The 25,549-nt window shown below is 42.0% G+C and overlaps 1 protein-coding gene across 5 annotated transcripts in view; it reads left to right on the plus strand.

Moving 5' to 3' along the window:
• Positions 1-25,549, plus strand: part of tbl1xr1b (TBL1X/Y related 1b) — a 34,600-nt gene that overhangs the window by 3,809 nt on the left and 5,242 nt on the right. For 2 of the 5 annotated variants that reach the window (XM_061797100.1, XM_061797099.1), the window contains exons 3-16: positions 11,929-12,222; positions 13,856-13,959; positions 14,778-14,923; positions 15,053-15,275; positions 17,736-17,868; positions 19,069-19,210; positions 19,336-19,399; positions 19,474-19,571; positions 21,170-21,230; positions 22,412-22,533; positions 22,642-22,716; positions 22,811-22,938; positions 23,520-23,685; positions 23,758-23,859. In XM_061797100.1, the coding sequence (XP_061653084.1) occupies positions 13,902-13,959; positions 14,778-14,923; positions 15,053-15,275; positions 17,736-17,868; positions 19,069-19,210; positions 19,336-19,399; positions 19,474-19,571; positions 21,170-21,230; positions 22,412-22,533; positions 22,642-22,716; positions 22,811-22,938; positions 23,520-23,685; positions 23,758-23,859 (1,518 nt within the window). In that variant the 5' untranslated portion in view covers positions 11,929-12,222; positions 13,856-13,901. Of the gene's footprint in view, positions 1-11,928; positions 12,223-13,855; positions 13,960-14,777; positions 14,924-15,052; positions 15,276-17,735; positions 17,869-19,068; positions 19,211-19,335; positions 19,400-19,473; positions 19,572-21,169; positions 21,231-22,411; positions 22,534-22,641; positions 22,717-22,810; positions 22,943-23,519; positions 23,686-23,757; positions 23,860-25,549 lie in introns of those variants that run through there. The other 3 variants (XM_061797102.1, XM_061797101.1, XM_061797103.1) reach the window with 2 other exon arrangements.

Raw genomic sequence — 25,549 nt, forward strand, 5'->3', positions numbered from 1 at the left:
CACTTGAATGTAGCCAGTAGGGCGGGACGCTCGACGACTGGTTAGCACATCTGCCTCACATTTCGGGGTTCAAATCCCGGCCCAACCTGTTTGGAGTTTGCATATTCTCCCCGTGTCTGTGTGGGTTTTCTCCGGGTACACCTGTTTGCTCCCACATCCCAAAAACATGCGTGGTAGCTTCATTGAAAACTCTAAATTGCCCATCGGTGAGAGTGGAAATGGTTGTTTGTCTATATGTGCCCTGCGATTGGCTGGTAACCAGTTCAGGGTGTACCCCGTCTCTCGCCCGAAGATAGCTGGGATAGGCTCCTGCACGCCCGCGACCCTAGTGAGGATAAGCGGTACAGAAAATGGATGGAGGTAGCCAATAACACAAGGCATTTCAGTAATGTGGTTTCTCATTCTAAGCACTAGGAGGCACTACGTAAAAGGAGTACATAGATAAGAGACAAAAAAGAATGTAGAGTCAGGTGGCTATAAATAAGTTGGACTATAGATGCCTTGTTACCTCTGCATTAACTACAAAATTGCCTCTTGAGAATACCACAAATTATAAAATGAAACTGACAGGACAACTGACGCGATACTTTTTTAACTGCTTCTCTTTACTCGCGGAATCGTGATGGGAATGCGGCTGGCTTGGCTGTAGTCGAGCACTGTGGAGTTGAGTGGACAACTGGGAACCCGTTGCTTGCCAGACAATAATGTGATAATACAGATAATATGCAGTTGGCTAAAATTGTTGTCACCTGTGTTTACCTTAAAGTATCTCCACACCGCTGACATGGTGCCTCCCTGGAACGTACAGTGGGTACGGAAAGTATTCAGACCCCCTTAAATTGTTCACTCTTTGCTATATTCCACCCATTTGCTAAAATAATTTAAGTTTATTTTTTTTTCTCATTAATGTACACACAGCACCCCATATTGACAGAAAAAAACTATTGTTGAAATTTTTGCCAATTTATTAAAAAAGAAAAACTAAAATATCACACAGCCATTAGTATTCAGACCCTTTGCTGTGAGACTCGTATGTAACTCGGGTGCTGTCCATTTCTTCTGATCATCCTTGAGATGGTTCAACACCTCCATTGGAGTCCAGCTGTGTTTGATTATACTGATTGGACTTGATTAGGAAAGCCACACACCTGTCTATATAAGACCTTGCAGCTCATAGTGCATGTCAGAGCAAAGGAGAAACCTGAGGTCAAAGGAACTGCCTGAAGAGCCCAGAGACAGAATTGTGGCAAGGCACAGATCTGGCCAAGGTTACAAAAGAAATTCTGCTGCACTTATGGTTCCTAAGAGCACAGTGGCCTCCATAATCCTTAAATGGAAGACGTTTGGGACGATCGGAACCCTTCCTAGAGCTGGCCGTCCGACAAAACTGAACAATCGGGGGAGAAGAGCCTTGGTGAGAAAGGTAAAGAAGAACCCAAAGATCACTGTGGCTGAGCTCCAGAGATGCAGTCGGGAGATGGAAGAAAGTTCTAGAAAGTCAACCATCACTGCAGCCCTCCACCAGTCGGGGCTTTATGGCCGAGTGGCCTGATGGAATCCTTTCTTCAGTGCCAGACACATGAAAGCACGCAGTGAGTTTGCTAAAAAAAAAAACACCTGAAGGGACTCCAAGATGGTGAGAAATAAGATTCTCTGGTCTGTTGAGACCAAGAGAGAACTTTTTGCCCTTAATTCGAAGCGGTATGTGTGGAGTAAACCAGGCACCGCTCATCACATGTCCAATACAGTCCCAACAGTGAAGCATGGTGGTGGCAGCATCATAGTGTGGATTTTTTTTTTCAGCTGCAGAGACAGGACAACTGGTTGCCATCGAAGGAAAGATGAATGCGGCCAAGTACAGGGATATCCTGGACGAAAACCATCTCCAGAGTGCTCAGGACCTCAGACTGGGCCGAAGGTTCACCTTCCAACAAGACAATGACATTAAGCACACAGCTAAAATAACGAAGGAGTGGCTTCAGAACAACTCAGTGGCTGTTCTTGAATGGCCCAGCCAGAGCCCTGACTTAAACCCAATTGAGCATTTCTGGAGAGACCTGAAAATGGCTGTCCACCAATGTTCACATCCAACCTGACAGAACTGGAGAGGATCTGCAAGGAGGAATGGCAGAGGATCCCCAAATCCAGGTGTGAAAAACTTGTTGCATCATTCCCCAAAAGACTCATGGCTGTATTAGCTCATAAGGGTGCTTCTACTAAATACTGAGCAAAGGGTCTGAATATTTATGGCTGTGTGATATTTCAGTTTTTCTTTTTTAATAAATCTGCAAAAATGTCAATAATTCAGTTTTCTTTCTGTCAATATGGGGTGTTGTGTGTACATTGAGGAAAACAATTATTTTAGCAAATGGCTGCAATATAACAGAGTGAAAAAATTAAGGAGGTCTGAATACTTTCCATACCCACAGTATATTTCCGTTTGGTGAAGTGGTATCAGTGTGTCGTATTAGTGCATTTTTACGAGTACTGTACAGACATACAGTGTCTGTTGTTGGTGCATCCTGAATCAAAACATTTGAAAAAAAGCTTTACAAACTAAAGCATTCGCTTTTCTGTCTAAAGCTCGAAAATGCTACTGTAAAGCTCAGACATATTTTTGTGTTACGTTGTCAATCTGGTCCTGCGCAAGTACATCACAACCAAAACCGCAATGCCAGACTAAAGGACTTTTGTGTATTTGTGCACTAGCAAAGTGTAGTTTTATTGCGTCGTTACTTGGTATTCAAAATATTTGTTTACAAACGGGAAGGCAAGCAGTTAGTGTGTTTGTTTTTCTTGCATGCATATTACATCATATGTCTGTGTGAACAAGAATTGTTTTTTGACAGTGTTGTCATCTGGACATGAAACCTTTCGAAAATGCAAATTTAAAAAATAATTCCGTTTTTGCAAAGAGCCTCATTGTACTTGCTGTCAGTTGCGTTACAGTGATCCTTTTCACACTTGGAAGATCCATAGTTGTTAGAGCGATTGGCTACAATTGGTTGTGGGCATTGTTTGAATTGGAACAATTCCGATTCCAGGTCCTCCTTTCGATTCTGATTCTTTTTGTGTACAGGTTCAAAAAAGTTTGCGTGGTTTAAATAAGACGCCCCAACGGTCATCCAATTTTTTGCTGCCCGCAGCATAGACTATAATGAACATTTTATATGGGCTGTTTCATTTGCCTGCATTATACTACAGTACTTAACACAAGGTGGAAATGCTGGAGAAGAGAAGTTTGTTCTCATCTCTCACTTCCTTGTTTTCAATCAATCACATATCATTCCGTAGTGCCGCTGGCCACCCCAAAATCCCCCATATGCATATCTCCTTTTAGCGCCGTTGCCCTTTCAGAAAAAAGGTGTCACAGAAGCCAAATAAAAAGGCAAAACACACACGCAGAATCAATGCTTTGATGATGGCTGAAATTTGGTTTACTGACATATTTAGCTAATCAGACTGACCCATGTGTCTATTTTGTACACTTAACCTATGGTTTTGCAATACAGTAATCATAGTCACATTCCACTAATCACAAATTAACCAGTTTTTGTTTTCTTTTTGTTTTTTTAAACTGAACCTATCCCCAGTCATTCACTTAAATGCTAACTTCTTCGCAGGTTTTGTGCTTTTTCTGAAACCCTAAGATGCCAAAGCCGTTTCTAATAGGAAAGTAGCACATCGATGTCAAGGAACTATATGGAAGTGATGCATCTTGACTGAGAGACAAGCTTTGCATGTCGGAGAGGAGCCAATTTTAATCTGGGTTGTTGGCAGAAGAAGTTATGGTTGTCGCTTGTGCACTTCTGGTTCATCTTTTTTCAAAATAAAATCAGCTAAATGCCATTGATCTTCAAAGTTAATGTTGTAAAATGAGTTTAAAATGATATTAAACTGTTTTGGGATTATAGTTTGTTGTGTATTTAATGTTTTGACTATTAATATAGACTATTACAAATATTTGGGGGGGTTGTAAATTACTCCCGTGTTTTTCGCTATTCGTGCAGGACTCTGTCCCTATTCCCCACCAGGGATTACTGTAGTCCTCATAGCAGCAGCAAAGGTAACACCCCATTTGTATAGCGGTTTGATAGCTCCTCTGTTTAATGAACAATCTGTGTTAGTCAGCAGGACAACATATATGTCACTGTTTCAATGGAAAGCCCTGGATTTGCTTATTATTAGGGGGGGGGGGGGGGGGGGAGAGAGCAGTAGCAACTAAAAGAAGCGAAAGAGTCCATCTGTAATTATTGGCATGGCAGGATCTGGGGGAGTTTAGGCTCATCCGTGAGCTACAGCTCCATGAAGTGCACTATGAGGGGTACTTCAAACTGAACAGGGAGCAGTTTATTTTTAACCACGACGGGGTACGTCATTTGTCTCGTGTCCCAGAGCTCGGGACACTGCATTAATTATGGATTCCTCCATTTTCTCTTCCATGCTGTTTTCATTGTAGAACTCCAACAAAATCTCTTGCTTTTTTCAGTCTGAAATCACTCTGCCACCATCTCTCCCATTGGCTACGCCAAGATGTCATCACTGCGCGCCCAAAACAAAAAACGGCAACCTCCGCGTTGCTGTGCTAAATTTAGTGTGAAAGGTCCTTTAAAGTGACTGTCACGTTTTACACCAAAATCATTTGTTTACTCAGTCTGCAATGAGTGGACAGCTCTGAAAGTGTACACCCTAAGGAAGAGCTATACAATAAAACACACCGGCTTTGATGAAACTTACCTACCCAGAAAAAAACATCTGCGTAAAAGTATGAAAAATTGTGCACAAATGCTGTTTCAGAGTGTTTGCTTTACCTTTTGCCTTGTATTGTCTTTACTTCCCCCTCCTTGAGCCGTCACCTTATCGTGGTGGAGGGGTTTGTGTGTCCTGATGATCCTAGTAGCTAAGTTGTCTGGGGCTTTATGCCTCTGGAGCCAGGCCTGGTGGTGGGGCTCGAAGGCGGGTGCCTGGTGGCCGGGCCTGCACCGATGGGGCCAGGCCGGGCACAGCCCGAAGGGGTAACGGGGGTCCCCCTTCCCATGGGCCCACCACCTGTGGGAGGGGTCATAGGGGTCGGATGCATTGTGAGCTGGGCGGTGACCGAAGGCTAGGACCTTGGCGATCCGATTCCCGGCTACAGAAGCTGGCTCTAGGGACGTGGAATGTCACCTCTCTGGCAGGGAAGGAGCCCGAGCTGGTGTGCGAGGTCGAGAAGTTCCAACTAGATATAGTCTGGCTCGCCTCCACACACACTTGGGCTCTGATACCAGTCCTCTCAAGACGGGTTGGACTCTCTTCCACTCTGGAGTTGCCCACGGTGTGAGGCGGCGAGCAGGTGTAGGTATACTTATTGCCCCCCTGCCTCGGTGCCTGTACATTGGGGTTCACCCCGGTGGATGAGAGGGTAGCCTCCCTCCGCCTTTGGGTGGGAGGACGGGTCCTGGCTGTTGTTTGTGCCTATGCACCAAACAGCAGTTCAGAGTACCCACCGTTTTTGGAGTCCTTGGACGGGGTGCTGGAGAGCGCTCCCGCTGGTGACTCCTCGTTCTGCTGGGGGACTTCAATGCTCACGTGGGCAATGACAGTGAGACCTAGAGGGATGTGATTGGGAGGAATGCCCCCCCGATCAGAACCCGAGTGGTGTTCTGTTATTGGACTTCTGTGCCCACTACGTATTGTCCATAACAAACACCATGTTCAAGCATAAGGGTGTCTACACGTGCACTTGGCACCAGGACACCCTGGGTCGTAGTTCGATGATCGACTTTGTGGTCGTGTCATTGAACTTGTGGCCGCATGTCTTGGACACTCGGGTGAAGAGCGGGGCGGAGCTAACAACTGATCACCAACTGGTGGTGAGTTGGCTCCGATGGTGGGGGAAGATGCCGGTCTACATGTGTTTTGTGGACTTGGAGAAGGCGTTCGACCGTGTCCCTCTGGGAGTCCTGTGGGAGGTGCTTCGGGAATATGGGGTGCAGAACCCCCTGATAGGGGCTCTTCGGTCCCTGTACGACCAGTGTCAGAGTTTGGTCTGCATTTCCGGCAGTAAGTCGGACTCGTTTCCGGTGAGGGTTGGACTCCGCCAAGGCTGCCCTTTGTCACCGATTCTGTTCATAACTTTTATGGACAGAATTTCTTGGCACAGCCGAGGCGTAGAGGGGTTCCGGTTTGGTGGCCTCAGTATTGCATCTCTGCTTTTTGCAGATGATGTGGTTCTGTTGGGTTCATCAAGCCGTGATCTCCGGGAGGGGACCCTGGGGATGACCCAGGACATGCTGGCCTCTCAGCGCCTTTAAAAACGTAGCGGGAGCAAAACTGAGTTCGGTTGTACTTCATTGAAGTATTTAACAATATATTATTTTTTGATCAATCCTCATCCACAAATCCATCAAAGTCCTCATCTTCTGTATCCGAAATGAACAGCTGGGCAAGTTCTCCATCAAGCACGCCAGATTCCCTCTCGTCATTGTCGGAGTCAGTCTCGTTGCCGTGCGGCTCCTCAGAAATGCCGGCTTTTACAAAAGCTCGAACAACAGGGCATGTTGACATGTTAGCCCAAGCATCCACACTCCATTCACAAATTGTGGCGTAACTCGCCCGCCGCTGCCTCCTAGTCTTAGTAAAGCTGTGTTCGCCATCTGTCATCCATCGCTCCCACGCCGCTCGCAACTTCACTTTGAACGCCCTGTTTACACCAATGTCCAGCGGTTAGGGTTCCTTCGTCAAGCCTCCCGGAATGATAGCAAGCTCCAAGTTATTGCACTCAGTCGAATGGTGACTGTAGAGACGCTTCTCCCGGCTGTTCTTTGCTCATTAATCCATTGCTCTAGTTGGTCTTCCAACTCTGACCACCTCGCCTTGTTTCCGCAGAAACTCAGCTTCGTCTTCTTGACTTGGCGAAGCTCGTTTTCCTGCTTCCTCCACTTGCAAACCATGGATTTGTTGAGCTTGAATTCTCTCGCGACTGCTCGATTCCCATGTTCCTCCGCATAACTGATAGCTTGCAGTTTAAACTGTGCTTTGTAAGCGTGTCTCTTCGTAGGTGCCATTTTCGGGGGTCCTTAGCCAAGCCGATGTTGTTTTGCACAATGCACATACCGGAACTATCTACCTACTGGTGGCGTGTCCTCTTCACACGCACCCTTCCCCCTTTAACGTCCGCATGCTGTCCGCCTTTCCTCTATATAAGCAGCGCGTCGGCAGGAAATGCTCCCAGTCAGTCAAGCGGGGCGCTCATCAAAGTCACACAATAACATTTACAGATTTTGGAACTCGGTGCACACATAAGGCGTGCCGCATTATAAGGCGCCCCGTCCATTTTGGAGAAAATTTAAGACTTTTAAGTGCGCCTTATGGTCGTGAAAATACGGTAGTGAAGTCCACATGAGTAGGCGTGGGCATGTTCTCAAAATAGGTCACCAGAGTTGGGGCATTGTGATTCCGTGGAAATGTTGGAGAAGTGATCATTTGAAAATGTAAACACTTGCAAAGTATTATAGGAATAAAGTATTGCAGCCGTTTCCCCATTATTTCTTCTGTGCAAAGCGGATGACCGAACTTATGTAGTGCGTGTGTGTGTGTGACCTTTGAATTTCCTGCACTGTTGAAGGCACACACAGAGAAAAAGCACATTGCTTTGTTGTTAGGGGGTCGTTGAAATGCCTTTTTTTAAAATGTGTTTTGCCAGACTGCAGAAATGTTAAGCATGCTATGGATATGTGCAAAAGCTATGCGACAGAGCAAGGGACTGTTCTTTAAGTTTGAGTTGTAAAGTTATCCCTTTGACCACTCGCCTTGTACCAGTACAACTTCCTTGTATTACGTGACTAGCTAAACTCGCTGAAAGGAGCATAATCAGCACCCTACACACTGACCACCTGAGACAGATCTTTCCTGCCTTTAATCTGCCCGTTGAGCGTTCTTGACAGTATTGTTATTCTTTACTCTTAATTCGGGGGAAAAAACTGTTAAAAAAGCAACATAAAACAGTTGGTTGTTTAGATCAGTGATTCTCAACCACTCTATGAGAGATCATCAGGTTTGCTGTGGGAATTGATCCAATGCCAATTGCTCTGAAAATTGTCTTAATTATTAAACCATCTCTGACAGTCTGAAGTTCTGGTTGTCTGTTCTGACTTTGGTACAAACCATTTGCAGCTTGTAGGAAGACTGACCAGATGTACAAAAACTGGAACAAAATTTCAGCGCGGGGAAAAAAATGACGCAAACTGAATCCTATGAAAACTAGGGCATGTGAAGTGTCAAGTACATACAGGAAAACACTGAGATTCACATTACCATAAGTGCAACTTGTCAGCCAGTGTACATACTACACATGGTTGGATGTCACACACAAACCGTATCAATAGCTGAAGTCAGTGTAGAGACTGTGCTGTGGCAGCTAATGATCCAATATATTGCAATAGGGCTACACAATTAATCAAATTTTAATCGTGATTGCGATTTTGGCTGCCACGGTTAAATAAGCCTGATCGTCAGCTATTTACATTGACAATGTGGGCACTGCCACATATGCTTCATTTGTAGCAGCCAGCCACCAAGGGGCGAACGTATGGTTAAGGCTTCGCTCCGTGGCCAACTTAAAAATTAAAGCAAAATGACATTGATATCCATTGTACTAAAATAGAAGCTTTTACTTTGCAGTTGGCCAGCTCAGCACGTTTGCAGAGAGGCGGTGCTTCACAGTAAGACAGTATTAACTATCGTTGTAGCGGCTGCCTTGACTTCAACTTTTCTGCTGTAAATAGAGAGGGAAATCACAGCTGTCGAATTCTTTGCAGTTTTTGACCGTGCACAGCTGACCAATGGTCAAGCAGAACAACAGAAATGTACCCTTCCTTGACAATTCACTGTATTGATGGGGATTTTCAAATGAAAAGTCGGTGCTTCCAAGCCTAATGTTATTGCGTTTTATGCATTGACTGTATTTGCTTCCATTAAGTTGCAATTCGTGATTGCACTTTGTAATAGCATATATATTAGCCTTTGGTAAAGTAGAATTTTTTTTGGGGTACATTTATTTTTTATCAGCTATCATTTATTCTTATTTTAAAGATTAATTTTGCACTGAAAACTGTTACATATTTGTTGAATATTTTTCCCTAACGAGGAATAATCGTGATTACAAGATTGATCAAAATAATCGTAATCATTTTAGCCAAAATCATGCAGCCCTACATTGCATTATCAATATTTTGTTTATACAGACACATCTCTTCCTCACAATTTAATTCATCTAATTGAGGCCGAAAGGAATAAAGTGCATCTATGCAACACATATGTAAACTGCTCAGATAGGCTTCTGCAAGCACACGTAGAAACCGTAACAATAGCACATAAAACATGCACAGATCAAGTCACTACTCATTCATGATGTTATTTTGCTAGAGCCCAAGTGTGCTCTATATTGATTGACATCCAGTGACTGCATAGCATAGGTAGTGCGGTGAGTCCAGTGAATTGAGTCATGTTACCAAAAAATCAGTTTAAAATTAAATGATGGTAAGGACAAGGTACATTGGTGTCATAGCAGGGCACACATGGCCAAAAAAGAAAGTTTGCTGAAGCTTCTAAATAAAGTAATTGGTAATAATAAGCAAAGTGTTGCAAGAAAATAGTCCCACATGATGGCTGTCGTAAGCCTGTGTCATTGATACAACTTCAAGGCTCGGTGGATCCATACCTACATGTTGGCTTTGCCAAATTGATTGACAGTAGTCTTTTTCTGATTGTCTCCTCTTAAGTGCAGTTCTTATCCAAATTATTCATTCAAATTGTTACTTTTCGTGCAACAAAAATAGTCTGTTTTGCATCAAATTTAGAAAATGCACAAGAAACAGATTAAGCACCAGATGAATAGATATGTTTCCACAGCCATTTCTATATGAAGTCCCTTCCAAAAGTGTTGGAATGGCAAGGTCAATTCCTTTGTTTTTGTTGTATACTGAAGACGTTTGGGTTTCAGATCACAAGATGAATATGAGAAAAAGTTCAGAATTACAGCTTTTATTTAACTGTATCTACACAACTAAGGACAGAGCACTTTTTGTTTGAAGCCACCCACTTTTCAAGCGAGCAAAAGTATTGGAACAGAATGATTAAATTAACTTGAAGTGAATAGCATTTAATATTTGGTGGCATAACCTTTACTTGCAATAACTGCATCAAACCTGCAACCGATTGACTTAAAAAGACTTGCATTCTTCATTTGAAATGCTTTTCCAGGCCTTTACTGTAGTCTCTTTCAGTTCTTGTTTGTTTCTGGGGGTTTCTCCCTTCAGTTTCCTCTGCAGGAGGTAAAATGCATGCTCTGTTTGGTTAAGGTCCGATGATTGACTTGGCCAGTCTAAGACCTTCCACTTTGTCTCCCTGATGAAGTCCTATGTAGTGTTGGCAGTGTGTTTTGGGTCATTGTCTTGTTGCATGATGAAGCTTCTCCCGATTAGTTTGGATGCATTTTTCTGTAAATTGGCAGAGAAAATGGTTTTGTGGACTTCAGAAGTCATTCTGCTGCTATCATCATGCGTTGCATCATCAATAAAGACAAGTGAGCTCGTTCCAGAAGCAGCCATGCAAGCCCAAGCCATGACATTACCTCCACCGTGCTTCATAGATGAGCTTGTGTGTTTTGGATAATAAGCAGATCCTTTCTTTCTCCATACGTTGGCCTTTCCATCACTTTCTAGAGGTTAATCTTGGTCTCATCAGTCCATTAAACTTTGTTCCAAAACCTTTGTGGCTCATCTCTGCACGTCTTTGCAAAATCCAATCTGGCCTTCCGATTCGTTTTGTTGATGATTGGTTTGGATCTTGTGTTATGGCCTGTATATTTCTTCTCTCGAAGTCTTCTTCGCACAATGGATTGTGATACCTTCACCTCTGCCCTGTGGAAGTTGGCAGTGATGTCACTGACTGTTGTCTTGGGCGTTTCTTCACAACTCTCACAATGTTTGTGTCATCAACTGCTGTTGATACCCTTGGCTGAATTGTTCAATGTCTGTTGCTCAGTACCCCAGTAATTTCTTTCCTTTTCAGGACATTCCAAATTGTTGTATTGGCTATGCCCAATGGTTGTGCAATAGCTCTGATCGATTTTTCGCTCTTCTCTCAGCTTCAAAATGGTTTGCTTTTGTCCCATAGACAGCTCTCTGGTCTTCATGTTTGCTTAAGAGAAAATGCAGTTTCCACAGGTGAAAGCCAAAAACAAGCACTAGCTAATGTTTAACCGATCAATCTAAAAGGCAACTAGAAACGCCCATCAGTCACATGTTCCAATACTTTTGCTCACTTAAAAAGTGGATGGGTTCAAACAAAAGTTGCTCTGTCATGAGTTGTTTAACACCTCTAGATGTAAATACCATGAAATAAAAAGCTGGAATTCTGAACTTTTGTCTCATTTTCATCTTTTGATCTGAAACCCCCAATGTATTCAGTATACAACAAAAACAAAGAAATTGACCTTTCTGTTCCAATACTTTTGGAGGGAACTGTATGTGTACTTTTTAATGTATTAATGGTGGTGGGATTATTCAACATGCATTTTGAGTTTACAATATTCACAAGGCTCTATCTTGCACATTCACCTTGTCTTATAGTCAAGGATTTGAATGACTTTTTGTCTACTCGAGCGCTCTGTCTTGAGCAAAAAAATGCAGTGTCAGTATCGGCCACAACAGTTTGATAAACACAGACAAACCAGCCTTATGCAAACTATCACCATTGAGACTAATGTTATCACTGGTGCATGTGCTTGCTGCAACATGTTTAGCATTAATCTGATGGATAGATGATAAGCAAAGTCTTTTTTTTTTTTTTTTTTTTTTGCATAATGTGCACACAACCAGGCACTTAAAATGTTTTCCACCCATTGGGCCGAGCAATGAGGTCTCGCTTCTTAAATCAAATTGTCAGGCTGACGACCGGAGTCGGTAGCGGAGGGGAGCTCTGTTTGCTACTCCAAGGCTGAAGTCAGGGATACGTGGACTAGAGGGCTGATACCCGGCTTTCATTCCAGTACAGGAAAGTATTGTTACTCAGTACCTGTGAGCATTTTGTCACTGTCAACATCATTTGATTGATTCTGTGCATGGTCGCTTCCATGTACTGTTAAGTATGTAGACTACCAGCCACTGAAAACTCCCATTTGCCACCAGAACTGTCCTTCAACACATCGTCGCTGTCCGGCGGACTCCTTGCATCTTCTTAGTTGAGTTATCAAACATTGCATTGTTAAAGTTGGTATTATACCTTATGTTGCCAACATATACCGTTGCATACCAACATCAACAACACCCCACCCCAAAATCATGTTCAGTCGCTAATTTAATTGGCCCCTCCAAAAATTATTATCCTGTCATTGATTAAAAATGGTTGGACACTTTTTTAGCACCAGCTGTCCATATCAAAGTCGACCAGACAAAAAGCTTTTAATACAGACAACTGTGGGTTACAGATTTCCTCTAAATCTTTCTCAAGGTCTTTGAGCCATGAGTGATGCATTAAATAAAATAAGACGACTAAGCAGTTTAATAGGCAGAAATTAATCTGCACACACTTGACGTCATGGCTGACCAGTTCCTTTTGCAGCGTTACAGCGATACATTTTAGGAAAAACAGGCTCAAATGTTTTTAACCTCACTATTTTCATTTGTTATGGCCTAAAAAACATCCAGACTCAATCATCAAGCTCCAGCAGAGTGAGGGAAGAGGCAGAGTTTTACAACACTCAGAAAGTTGAGTGTTCAAGAGAATTCAATAGATTTGTTCTGAAGCTATTGCAATACTATATTTATTTAAAAAAAAAAAAAAAAAAAACATGGGATAAAAGACCATGTCTAAAAGGATAAAAGTCTTGATTTGTGTAAAAATATTAAATTGGCCATATTTGTACATTTGAGGTTTCCACCTGAATGACGATATGCATTTCCTTCTACTTTTGTCTTAGAGACTTTTCAGAAAGGCTTTTGAGCAGACTAGCATGATGGAGACGAGTCCCTTGTCCAGACCCCATGTTTATTTCCACAGTCGCATTTAAACAGTGCTGGTTCTGCAAGAAAGAATCTGGATTCCAGAACGCAAGCACTGGGATCTGTTATTATGGTGCTTTTAAGCCCATCTATTCCTGACTGAGTTAGAAATACCCTGTGATGGCTGCCTCATGAAGATGACTACTAATTATTTCCAGTTGTAGGTTAATGAATGGAAACGGTTTCCCTGCCCGGAGCTGGGAGGAACAAAACTTAATTTCTTCTTCAACTAAAAGGTCACTTGTGTGTTTATTGTTTAAATTTATGTTTTCCCCCCACCCTTTCAAATTTCAGCGTAAACAAAGTTTACATCCATCCATTTTCTGAGCCGCTTATCTTCACAAGGGTCGCATGAGTGCTGGAGCCTATCCCAGCTATTATTGGGCAGGAGGCAGGGTACACCCTCAACTGGTTGCCAGCCAATCGCAGGGCACATATAAACAAACAACCATTCGCCCTCACATTCACACCTTCGAGCAATTTAGAGTCTTCAATTAACCTACCATACATGTTTTTGGGATGTGGGAGGAAACCAGAGTGCCCGGAGAAAACCCACGCAGGCACACGGGGAGAACATGCAAACTCCACACAGGCGGGGCCGGGAATTGAACCCCAGCCCTCAGAACTGTGAGGCAGACGCTCTAACCAGTCGTCCACCGTGCCGCCACAAAGTTTACAGTACTTGTTTATTCTGTGAAATGCCATCCACTGTGTATTTTTACAGTGCATCGTCCCTGTTTTTCTTTACTCTATGGTGTGTTGTGCCATGAACTGGGAATAAGCAAATCTGTTATTTGTCTTTTCTTTCCCAGGCTCCTATAGTGTGCTGACCAAATGGTTTAATGACCAGGACTAAAAATGAGCATAAGCAGTGATGAGGTTAATTTCCTGGTTTATAGATACCTGCAGGAGTCAGGTAGGTCCCCCCCCAAATATACAAATTAAATGAAATTTACTTTAAGACTTTGTCCACATGAATACGATATAACAAAATTTGATATTGATCTGTTTTTTATTTGTTTGTTTTTCTGCCTTTGATCCACTTCTAATAATGTTTTGTCACCTTTGTAATTCAGGAGTAATTGCGCTTCACTACCATTTTATGTTCATGATTCCCCTTTCTTGACATGGACATTGTTTTTATGTTGCTTTTTCCACAAATGCACTTGATCGTCTAAATTGGCCTTACAATTAATCTGAATGTGTTTTCTTCAGGGCAGCAACGATTTTTAGAATAATTCGATTACAAAAACATTTTAAGCAATATATCTGCCTTGAAACTTTGTAGGGATAATTTTTCCACACATACACGAGCTGCTTCGGCCACAACTGACGCCCAGACACTCAAAAAGTACTGGCTAACATTTAGCCAGTTAACCGCCAGTTGCTAACCTGAGCCAACAATTGCGAACTACGCAATCATTCGCTGATGCACAACTCACTCAGCAGGCCAGGCCTGCCTTTTAAAGCCACACACACACACACACACATGCTCAAAATAACAAAGTGGACTGCGCGATTGGCGACCCCAAGTAGACAGCATTAATACCTGCACCTCGTGTGAACATTTTGTTGTTTAATAATGCAAAATCAATTTTGATCCGATTACTCGAGTAATCAATGGGCTAATCTGCTACAGTACAGTTAAAGATGTATGTTTTACTGAATATTTGCTGTTCTTGACATGTCCATATTTGAAACCATACTTGAACTCGTCAAACAATTCTTCCCCAGGCTTCTCACACTCAGCATTCACCTTTGGCATAGAGAGCCACATCAGCCAGTCCAACATCAATGGAGCCCTGGTGCCCCCTGCTGCCCTCATCTCCATTATCCAGAAGGGCCTGCAGTACGTGGAGGCTGAAGTCAGCATCAACGAAGTCAGTCGTCATCTTTACATTGACACACACAGCTTCATTTTATTACTCCAGTGTTGGTTTGTAGTAATAGGGTTGATTAAAATCACATTTGTTTAATGATTTGTCTTGTTTTTTGCTTTTTGAATGCAGGATGGGACCTTATTTGACGGGCGCCCCATTGAGTCGCTGTCCCTGATCGACGCAGTGATGCCCGATGTAGTCCAAACCAGGCAGCAGGCCTACAGGGACAAGTTGGCCCAGCAGCAACAGCAGGCGGCAGCGGGCAGCAGCAGCAGCACTGGGCCCCAGGGAAGCACCAAGAACGGCGAGGGTGCAGCCAATGGGGAGGAAAATGGATCCCATGCCTTAGCCAGTAAGCAAGCTCGTGGTTGTCAACAAGCTATTGAACAGTTTTTTCTTGTTGGTGTGAGTGGTGCCGCAGTTCACTATAATAAGGATTTTTAAATAGTCTTTAACAATGTGTTATTCAGAATCTCCTTAAATGTTTTCCAACTTTAGAGTATTTAGCATTCAGTAAGGTCCAGTGTGTCAGTCTACAATTTGCAAGTCCGAATTTGTGTAAAGATGATATTCGTTAATGTTAGTACGGTATGGTAGCTCACCAGTTGCCAACCATTTTTGTGCCACATGCCGGTTTCACATAAAGCAATATTTTGACGGACCAGCATACAAAAAATTAAAACACGAATAAAAATACTACTCTCTATTACACTGATTGTAGTTGTTGTTAGTGGGAGCCTTGCACTTGGTGTAATGGGAGACATTGACATATGAACTGTGTTGCTTATGTCCAGTCTACTCAGTAATTTTGTTTTGGTCATAGTCATATATGAGAATATGAGAGAATGTTGAAAATGGACGCTTGGAATTCTGTGCTTTCTTTGGCAATCTCTCTATTCTGCCTGGATTTGGATCCTAAACACAACTGCATGCGCAGAAGCAGTCTTTAAGGCTTCATTACATGAATTGGTCGCCTGTCGTGAAATATTGCAGACAGCAGGCTTAGTGGGTGACAGTCACCTGTAAGCGATAAACCCATATTTTAAGTGGACTGCTGATATTGTCTCTTAACTGCAGATTTTTTTTAAATTTCTTTCCCTTTCTGAAGTATTCCGAAGAAGTCTTTTTCTTTTGACAAATTTTTGCTTGCTTGTGGAATTACTTTTTTATGACTACCATATCATGTGACCGAGAAGCACTTTAACGTATGTATGGAGGCACAGGTGGTTGCACCTGATATTCAAAATAAAACCCGTTTCAGATCAATAAAATAGATTTAATGTGTTGTCTGTGTTGCCCAGTACCTACTGCGACTGGGCGGTTGGGGACAGCTGCGTTGGTTGATGTTAGTACATTTTTTCTCTATGTATCCAGTTTGTTGTTCCATAGAAAAAGAGAGAACATCGCTTAAAATAAACCCCGACACAGTAGTTATGCACCATGTCTTCCACTTGTTGAGGCGCTTCCATTGCCAAAATCATTTACAACAACATGCGATTTATAATAGCAGTCAGTCGGATAAGAGTGTGTCGGCATTTCATATCCAGCTCATGAACTTTTTAAAAAATTATTATCCTTGGTTATGTTAATGTTATTTGTTCATGTTATTATTTAATACTATTTAAGGTTTAAACAAGGGGTCTACAAAACAGTCCATCAAACAATTACCTGTTTTCATGTGCAGAAGATATTACTACTACATCACAACTTTCTGTTATAGGTGGCAAGTAGCAGTGACGTGCAAAGGGGTGTGGGTGGTGGGGTCCAACGGGTATGGCTTCCGCTCCAATTCCAACCTCAAAATTCTGGAAAACCCTATCTATAATGCGTTTTTACAATGCATGATTTTGCTTCTACCCATATGATCAAAACATGAAGTATGATCTGTATTTTGTTAGTTTTTTTTCAAGGAATTATTCTGAAGTTAAGCACTTTATTTGAACACGTAATCCTTTTAATTTACTTGCTCTTATTTTGAAAGCCACAGCCCTACTTTTATTTAGTAAATTAGAAAACACACACAGTTGTGCTCATATGTTTGATTACCCAGGCAGAATTTGTAAGATGGGTACAATTCTTAAAAGAAAACATGAAGGACCAGGTGAAACATTTTATTTTAATTGGATTCAAATTAAACGGTCAAGTATTTCAGAAAAGCCTTATCATTAAACAAACAATAACCATAGAGAAATTAATGATTGTTGTTGTTCAGTCATCAGTCATATTTAAAGATATATGTATTTCACAAATTCTGCCAGGGTATGTAAACTTATGAGCATAACTGTACATGTATGCAGTCATACGTACCCCTGTCATATTGGAATGAAAGTGTAGGCTACACATTTTTTATAACCACTAGGAGGCGATGGCATTTTGGAAGGAAAGTGTACAGCTGTTTCATAACCACTAGATGGTGCCATGCATTTATAAAATGTGAAAGTTTTTTTCCCATTTGCCCCTATACCTATGTATAATTCGCACAATTGACTTTTGACAAAAAAAATTTTTGGGGGGGGGGCAATGCGCATTATAGATGAGAAATTACGATAGTCGTTCAGGAATAGGATACAGCAGTACTTGGTGGCAAAACATGTATGTAAGAAATTCATTAGTATATTTCCTTTAGCTTTTTTCTTAATTTACACACTAATCTGACAACTCGTTTTAGACAATGGTTTTTCAACAGTTGTATATTTTGTACATGAATTAAATTCACTTCCTCTTGTATGTTTTTTTTTTTTTTTTTTTTTTTTTTTTTTTTTTTCTTCTTCTTCTCTCTCTCTCCCCTAAACTGATCTACTTCCTGTTTTAGATCACCACTCTGAGATGATGGAAGTGGATCGGGATGTAGAAATACCCCAAAGTAAAGCCATGGTCCTCAGAGGTCACGAATCAGAAGTTTTTATCTGTGCCTGGAATCCAGTCAATGACTTGCTGGCATCTGGGTCAGTATCAAACTTGTCCACTACTGGACCATTTGATAACACCTTTAAGAACCATCAACCTTATTTATCTTTGGATTTAACTTACAAGACACTGTGTGTTACAGTCTGTTTGGATTTGTGTCGAGAATGAGATATGATTGCTCTGCCCATGCTTTGAAACCTACTGATATTGCACTGTGTACAGTAATATTAACTTTGTAGTCTTCACTAAGCTTACGTTTACTTATTACTACAACTAAACTTATTTATGCCCTCTTACAACAAACCAACTGAATAATAGTAAGTCTTCTAAGGCTTAAGACTTGATTTGCCTAGATGCCTTGCTTTTATTTTAATGATGGTCCAGAAACTGTGCTCCACTAAACTGACAGCTGATTAGAGTTGAATGTGTTATATTAACGTTTCTAAACACACTTGTGCCTCGCCGTCTGAATGACCTGACTTGAGTTTTTTTTTTAGATATGAGCCGCTATGAGCACAAGCTATGGTGGCCGCGAACTTCACAACAAGCTGCAGTATGGCCGATACTGAAAAATTCTTCAAAAAGGAGGCCAAGCGCTTGCTTCAAGCCGTTTATATGCAGTTCAAGTTTACTTTAAAACTGAACATACAACACAATGCCCATTGAATTATTACAATGCACAAACGGTTTAGTTCTTATACATTCTATTGAATTATGACAGTAGTTTTCATAATGTACAATACTGTAGAGGGCTGTTTTTCCTCATTAAAAAATGTCACAAAAGTCTGTTTGTTTTCAAAGCGGAAAGATGATGTGAGAGACAAGTGTTTTGAGTTAAGACCACGATCCCAAAACAAATTAAACTTGTAAATCAAGGCACCACTGTATTCCGAAACTTTCTTTAATCTTCGGTATTATTTAACATGCAGTCAAACTGACATCATGTTCCATCACTACTTCCCAAATTTCCTCTTCTAACCACACACAGCTGTAATAGCTTGTGAATTCTTTTTTTTTCTTTTCCCCCCGATTGTCTGAATGATTTAAGCATATATTTTTTGGAAACTTTCCGTAAATTACTAATCCCGTAAATTGAATTATTAAAAAATGTAATCGGCAAATAGAAATTTAGCTGAAGAGGGTGCGTCGCGCTAATAACATTTTAAATTTCGTTACAATTTAAAATGATCACTCGTTCATATATATATTTTTTTTTTTTTTTTTTTTTTTTTTGACAGGTCTGGCGATTCGACAGCTCGAATCTGGAACCTGAGTGAGAACAGTTCAGGTGGGTCCACCCAGCTGGTTCTGAGACACTGCATACGAGAAGGAGGCCAGGACGTACCAAGCAACAAAGACGTCACCTCACTAGACTGGAATGTGAGTATGTGTTCAACTCACCTGTATGATTGCTCATGTTCAAAGAGCGCACGTGCCTGTGATCTGCCTGTGACCACTTTCTCAGTTTCTCTCCCATTTAATGATGAAAAATCTTTGTCTTTCAGAGTGAGGGCACACTCTTGGCAACAGGCTCTTATGATGGCTTTGCTAGAATATGGACAAAAGACGGTAAACTCTCAGCTTCTAGATTTGAACTGTGTTGTATAATTTTTCCGCTTATCTCAATTGTGTTGCGTTTACAGGTAACCTGGCCAGTACTTTGGGTCAGCACAAAGGTCCCATATTTGCACTGAAGTGGAATAAGAAAGGAAACTTCATCCTTAGCGCTGGGGTAGACAAGGTAAATCATTCTGGGAAGTATGGACTCTAACTAACATTGATGTTATGGTGATGTCCCAGGGCTTAAGTGTATGTGTACATACAGTACGTGAAGGACAAACATACACACGTTCTCTGTAGTCTATCCTCAGTATTTAGATTAACTGTGCTTTTGGGTATGTGTGCACTGTTACACGATAATGTGGCCATTACATGACTTGAGGGTCCTCCTTATTAGAATCAGAATCAGAATTTATTTGCCAAGTATGTCTAAAAAATACACAAGGAATTTGTCTCCGGTAATTGGAGCCGCTCTAGTACGACAACAGACAGTCAATTGACAGAGAACACTTTTGTGACATAGACATTGACAAAAAAAAAAACAGTCACTGAGCAATAAAGGGTTAATAGTTATCTGGTAATGCCGGTACATTTTTTATTTTATTTTATTTTGTTTTTGACATTGTGCAAAAAGATGCAGAGTCCTCGAGCACTTCGAATGACTAATATTGCAATAGTCCGGTGCAATGACCATTGTGCAAAGGGCGCCGAGACTTCAAGCGACTACTGCAATAATCTGGGACAAAGTTGGTTGTGCAAATGTTGCAGATACTCCTCAGTCAGTCTGCAAATGGAACAGATGCTACTCTGGCATGAATGGCCAGTATTGGTCAACAACAGATATGCAAATAGTGCAGCGTGGCGAGACTATTACAGTGAGTGCACGAGTAGTATATAATTGACCTGACAGAAATGTAACAACAAACTCAAGACAAAAAAATTGCCAGCATGTTGCAATGGAATTGTAGGTTAGGTGTTTAAGAAGTTGAATGCAAGAAGGAAGAAGCTGTTGGAATGTCTGCTAGTTCTAGTTTGCGTTGATCGGTAGCGGCTACCTGAGGGGAAGAGCTGGTGACCGGGATGTGGAGGGTCCGAGAGGATTTTGCACACTCTTGTCTTATTCAACATTGCTATCTTGTGTTCATCAGTAGAACATGTGGCACCAACAACACTGTTTTTGATGTCACAGCTGTAAAATCATTGATTAAAAACAGAGGTTTTCTTTTGCTTACATTTTGCAAAGTGAAGTGATTCATGAAAAGGATATCACACGAATACAAAATATTCAATTCTTTTTTCTGTCACTTGACCTCACAGCTGACATGGAATTTGGTACCAAACAAAAAAAACAAAAAATACAAAAGAGAAGCTGTCTGAAGAGCTCAGAGACACAAATGCATGAATCTGGCCAACATCCACTAAAAATACAGTGTTTTGTTGCAGTTAATGTTCCCAAGATGGGCCTTTACTAATAGAAGATGGTAGAGACAAACCGGACATAATGTTCATTCACTGAATTCAGCGCCATATATACCATATTTGAAAACTTTATCATTACAATTCTGTTCTTGCTTTATCATTTTGGGACACACTGTAGATTTCTGATTAACAATTCAATAAAAAAGTAAAAACAGACCTGAAAGCCTAATTACTTGCCAAAAGCAACATATGCGCAAGTGCAGTGGATTGTTTTCGTATATTAATATTTAGCTATTTTATCACTGCCGGTTTTTGAATATTCACTATTAATAATTTTAAAAAAAATAATCTCTCACTCAGACCACAATTATATGGGATGCCCACACAGGAGAGGCAAAGCAGCAGTTTCCCTTCCACTCAGGTGAGTCACAAGAGTTTGATTAATGGATTAAGTCTAAACACCCCTGTTCAAATGCCAGGTTTCTGTGATTAAAAAAATAAAATAAAAAAAGACTGAAATAAATAATTTCAAAACGTTTTCCACCAAGAATGTGAACTAAAACCTGTACAACTCAATTTGGGAAAAAAAGACATCTTTTACGGAGGGGAAGTGAAAATAAACAATTTAGATAATCTGGTTCCACAATTGTGCACATCCTCTTTTAACTGGGGATGCAGCTATATTCAGAATGAACCAATCACAGCACACCTTGACGTCGCCCAATATGATTGCGTATTGTGACCAGCACATGGCCTCCCGCGCTTTCTTTTGTCAACGTACTTTGTCTGCATTGTCAACATTTATTCACGTGCTAGGCTACATAACGTTTTTTGCCTGCTTGCTAGCTGTATCGTATTAAAAGTACGTGAACAGTACCTCAAGCAATCCTTGAATGAACGTCCTCTCCCGAGCTCTGGTGATGACCACCACACGTTAGTCCTGATTTTGTTCTCCCCCCTGTACCCCCCACACAATTGGCTCAATCCATTGTTGTTGTTGTCGCCATGGTAAATGCTGTATCCGATCACGTTGACTGGTGACACATTTTCTGGTTCTGCCTCCCCGTCAGCGTTTGATTTGACAAGCTAAAGCCCAGTGATTGTTAAAGATGGGATACGGCGGTATTGTAATACGTCGTGTAGTGTTGCCATTGTCTGACCGGGATACGGCAAGATTTTATGGCAGTAGTCTGACATAGTGCAATCGTGAAAAAACAAATTTGTCTTGTAGTCTGATCCAGGCATTAAGGTAAATGGAAGTCAGCACAAAACTTGCTCCAATAAATTTCAGCTGTTCTAGTAGGCTTTTCTTGACATTTTTGTCAGCTCTTACAGAAAAGCTATAGTCCGCAGAGAGGTTATACAGGTTTTGAAATGACTTAAAAAATCTGGGCATTTGAACAGGGGTGTGTATCTCTTTTTGTATCCACTTTATAAACAAATAGATCATTTTACCCATCAAAATTACATCTTTGCATCACTTAACTACTCATGATGCAAACTCACTTATTGAGTAGAGGTTACAAATTAATTTACATTTTCAACTCATAAATAAACCCACATTGATTAAAAAACATTTATTTATTCTGTTCCTCGCCCCAGCGCCTGCTCTGGACGTTGACTGGCAGAGTAACAACACGTTTGCGTCCTGCAGCACAGACATGTGCATTCACGTCTGTAAACTGGGTCAGGACCGACCCGTCAAGACCTTCCAGGGACACACGGTAAGGCAGCGTAGTTTTCTCAATGGAGCAAAGTTAGGTTATCTGTAGAATTTTAATAAGTCGTACGTTGACATCCCCCTAAACCACCCCTTATGTTACCTGCTATAGAATGAGGTCAACGCTATCAAGTGGGACCCCACTGGCAGCTTGCTGGCCTCCTGTTCTGATGACATGACTCTGAAGGTCAGTCCATACACATGCAGTCTGGTGACCACATTTCTGTGTAAAGGTGCAAGCTTGGCACTAACTGCTCGGTCTCTCATGGCATTCTTTGTAGATATGGAGTATGAAACAGGACATGTGTGTCCATGACCTTCAAGCCCACAGTAAAGAAATTTACACCATCAAGTGGAGCCCTACGGGACCCGGGACCAACAACCCCAATGCCAACCTCATGCTGGCCAGGTGAGTTGTGGACCTTTATGCTCGCATCGCTCCTTGTCTGACTTTACACAAAGGGCCGACACATACTGAGCCACGCGACTGAACTGAACCAAAAATTTCAAATTTCAGAAATAAATTTAAAGCACTTAAAAATAGGGAGTTACTTTTCAATCAATAAGTCTCGTGTGTGTGTGTGTGTGTGTGCGTGTGTGTGTGCGTGTGTGTGTGCGTGTGTGTGTGTGCGTGTGTGTGTGTGTGTGTCAAAACTCTTGGTGTGGATGGGGAAACCTAGTCGACCGAAATAAAACTGGGGTGAATGCATTTAATCCGGACAGTAGGACCTATCCAAACTTGGAGACTGTCCGTAGTGGGACAGAAAGCATATTTTTTCCTACTGTTTAATGTGTGTGAGAGAGCACACCGTGCAGTGTGTATGGGAATAGCGCACTGTTTTGCGATGGATTAGTTAATTAGTTGACGTTTTTTTTCGTTATTTGCGGCAGGGCTCGGTGGGGGGGCTTACTGTGCTGTATTTCATTTGTGTGATGCGTATGTTTAATTTTAATAAACTTAACTCTCTCGTGTACCCCTCTCCCTCGCAGTGCATCGTTTGACTCAACGGTGCGTCTGTGGGACGTGGAGCGCGGGGTGTGCATCCACACGCTCACCCGCCACCAAGAGCCCGTATACAGCGTGGCCTTCAGTCCTGACGGCAGACACCTAGCCAGCGGCTCTTTCGACAAGTGTGTTCACATCTGGAACACTCAGGTATGTGCACTCGCTTGCCCTCTCGAACACACACGAGGCTGTCGTGGCTAACGTGAGTTTGTGTGTCTTCAGACTGGTGCTTTAGTCCACAGCTACAGGGGGACAGGAGGGATCTTTGAGGTGTGCTGGAATGCCACCGGGGATAAAGTAGGAGCCAGTGCATCTGATGGATCTGTAAGTACCTCTTCGACTAATCTCTGCCTCTCACCTCATCACCTGTGCTGAGAGGACTGACTGACTCCACTCGCTTAGCTCAGAGCACCATGTGCACTACAGGAGTTCCAATTTTATTGGCCCAAAAGGTTAAGAGCAGGCCGTAAAACATGTCCTGTCAGATGCTGAGGTCGACTGCAGGCCACCTTGTTTCATCTGAACCCTCCTCAATACAACTTTTGAATTTCCAACGCAAGGGCGAGCTGGGTTTTTCCTGGCTCAATTTGAGGTGGAAGCGGTATTCTGATCTTGAACAATTTTTCGGCACAGTTTATTTTTTTACATGCATTTTATTGTTTTAACGTTTTTGTATTTCTTCAAATATATACAGTGGAACCTCCATAGAACGGATTATTAGGGGCGGCGGTTCAGGGTTGTCCGATATAGACGATTGTCCATTGTCCAATAGATGCACTTTTTTTGAGGCCATATGCACCAATATTACTGTACAGTACAAAATTGTTTTGTAGGGTTTTTTTTCGTGGCCTAAAACGCCCAGTACAGTACAAAGTCATTGTAAATATTAAAAGACAAGCTTTAAAATGTTTGAGAGTTTCACATTTTATCCTTTTAAAACGCCAGTATGCTTGGTGATGGTGACATTGTTGACGTACAGTACTCATCGTAGGCCAGTCGCTTTCATGAGCCGTGAATAATTAGTGTCCTTCCTGGTTTCTAATCGGTTGCCAAAGGCGAACGGCTTGACAAAAAAATGTGAATCAGAATCATCTTTATTTGCCAAGTATGTCCAAAAACACACAAGGAATTTGTCTCCGGTAGTTGGAGCAGCTCTAGTACGACAACAGACAGTCAATTGACAGAGAACACTTTGGAGACAGAAAGACATTGACAAAAAAAACAGTCACTGAGCAGTAAAGGGTTGCTAGTTATCTGGTAATGCCGGTAATTTTTTTTTTGACAATTGTGCAAAAAGATGCAGAGTCCTCTAGCACTTGGAGCAGTTCGAATGACTAATATTGCAATAGTCCGGTGCAATGACCATTGTGCAAAGGGCGCTGAGACTTCAAGGAGTGTATGCGGTTTAAAGTGACGAGTAGTGCGATAATCTGGGACAATGTTGGTTGTGCAAATGTTGCAGATACTCCTCAATCAGTGTGCAAATGGAGCAGATGCTACTCTGGCATGAGTGGCCAGTATATGCAAATAGTGCAGCATGGCGACACAACTACAGTGAGTGCACGAGTAATGTATAATTGGCCCCACAGAAATGTGACAACGAACTCAATTCAAAAAATTGCCAGCATGTTGTAATGGAATTGTAGGTTAGGTGTTTAAGAAGTTGATCGCAAGAGGGAAGAAGCTGTTGGAATGTCTGCTATTTCTAGTTTGCATTGATCGGTAGCGCCTACCTGAGAGAAGGAGCTGGAAGAGCTGGTGACCGGGATGCGGAGGGTCCGAGAGGATTTTGCATGCTCTTGTCTTAGTTCTGGCAGTGTGCAAGTCCTCAATGGTGGGTAGGGGGGTACCAACAATCCTTTCAGCAGTTTTGATTGTCCGTTGGAGTCGGAGTTTGTCCTTTTTTGTAGCAGCACCAAACCAGACTGTGATGGAAGAACACAGGACTGATTCGATGACCGCTGTGTAGAACTGTCTCAGCAGCTCCGGTGGCAGGCCGTGCTTTCTCAGAAGC

The sequence above is a fragment of the Phyllopteryx taeniolatus genome, chromosome 14 (assembly GCF_024500385.1).
Source record: "Phyllopteryx taeniolatus isolate TA_2022b chromosome 14, UOR_Ptae_1.2, whole genome shotgun sequence".
NCBI classification, from domain to species: Eukaryota; Metazoa; Chordata; class Actinopteri; order Syngnathiformes; family Syngnathidae; genus Phyllopteryx; species Phyllopteryx taeniolatus.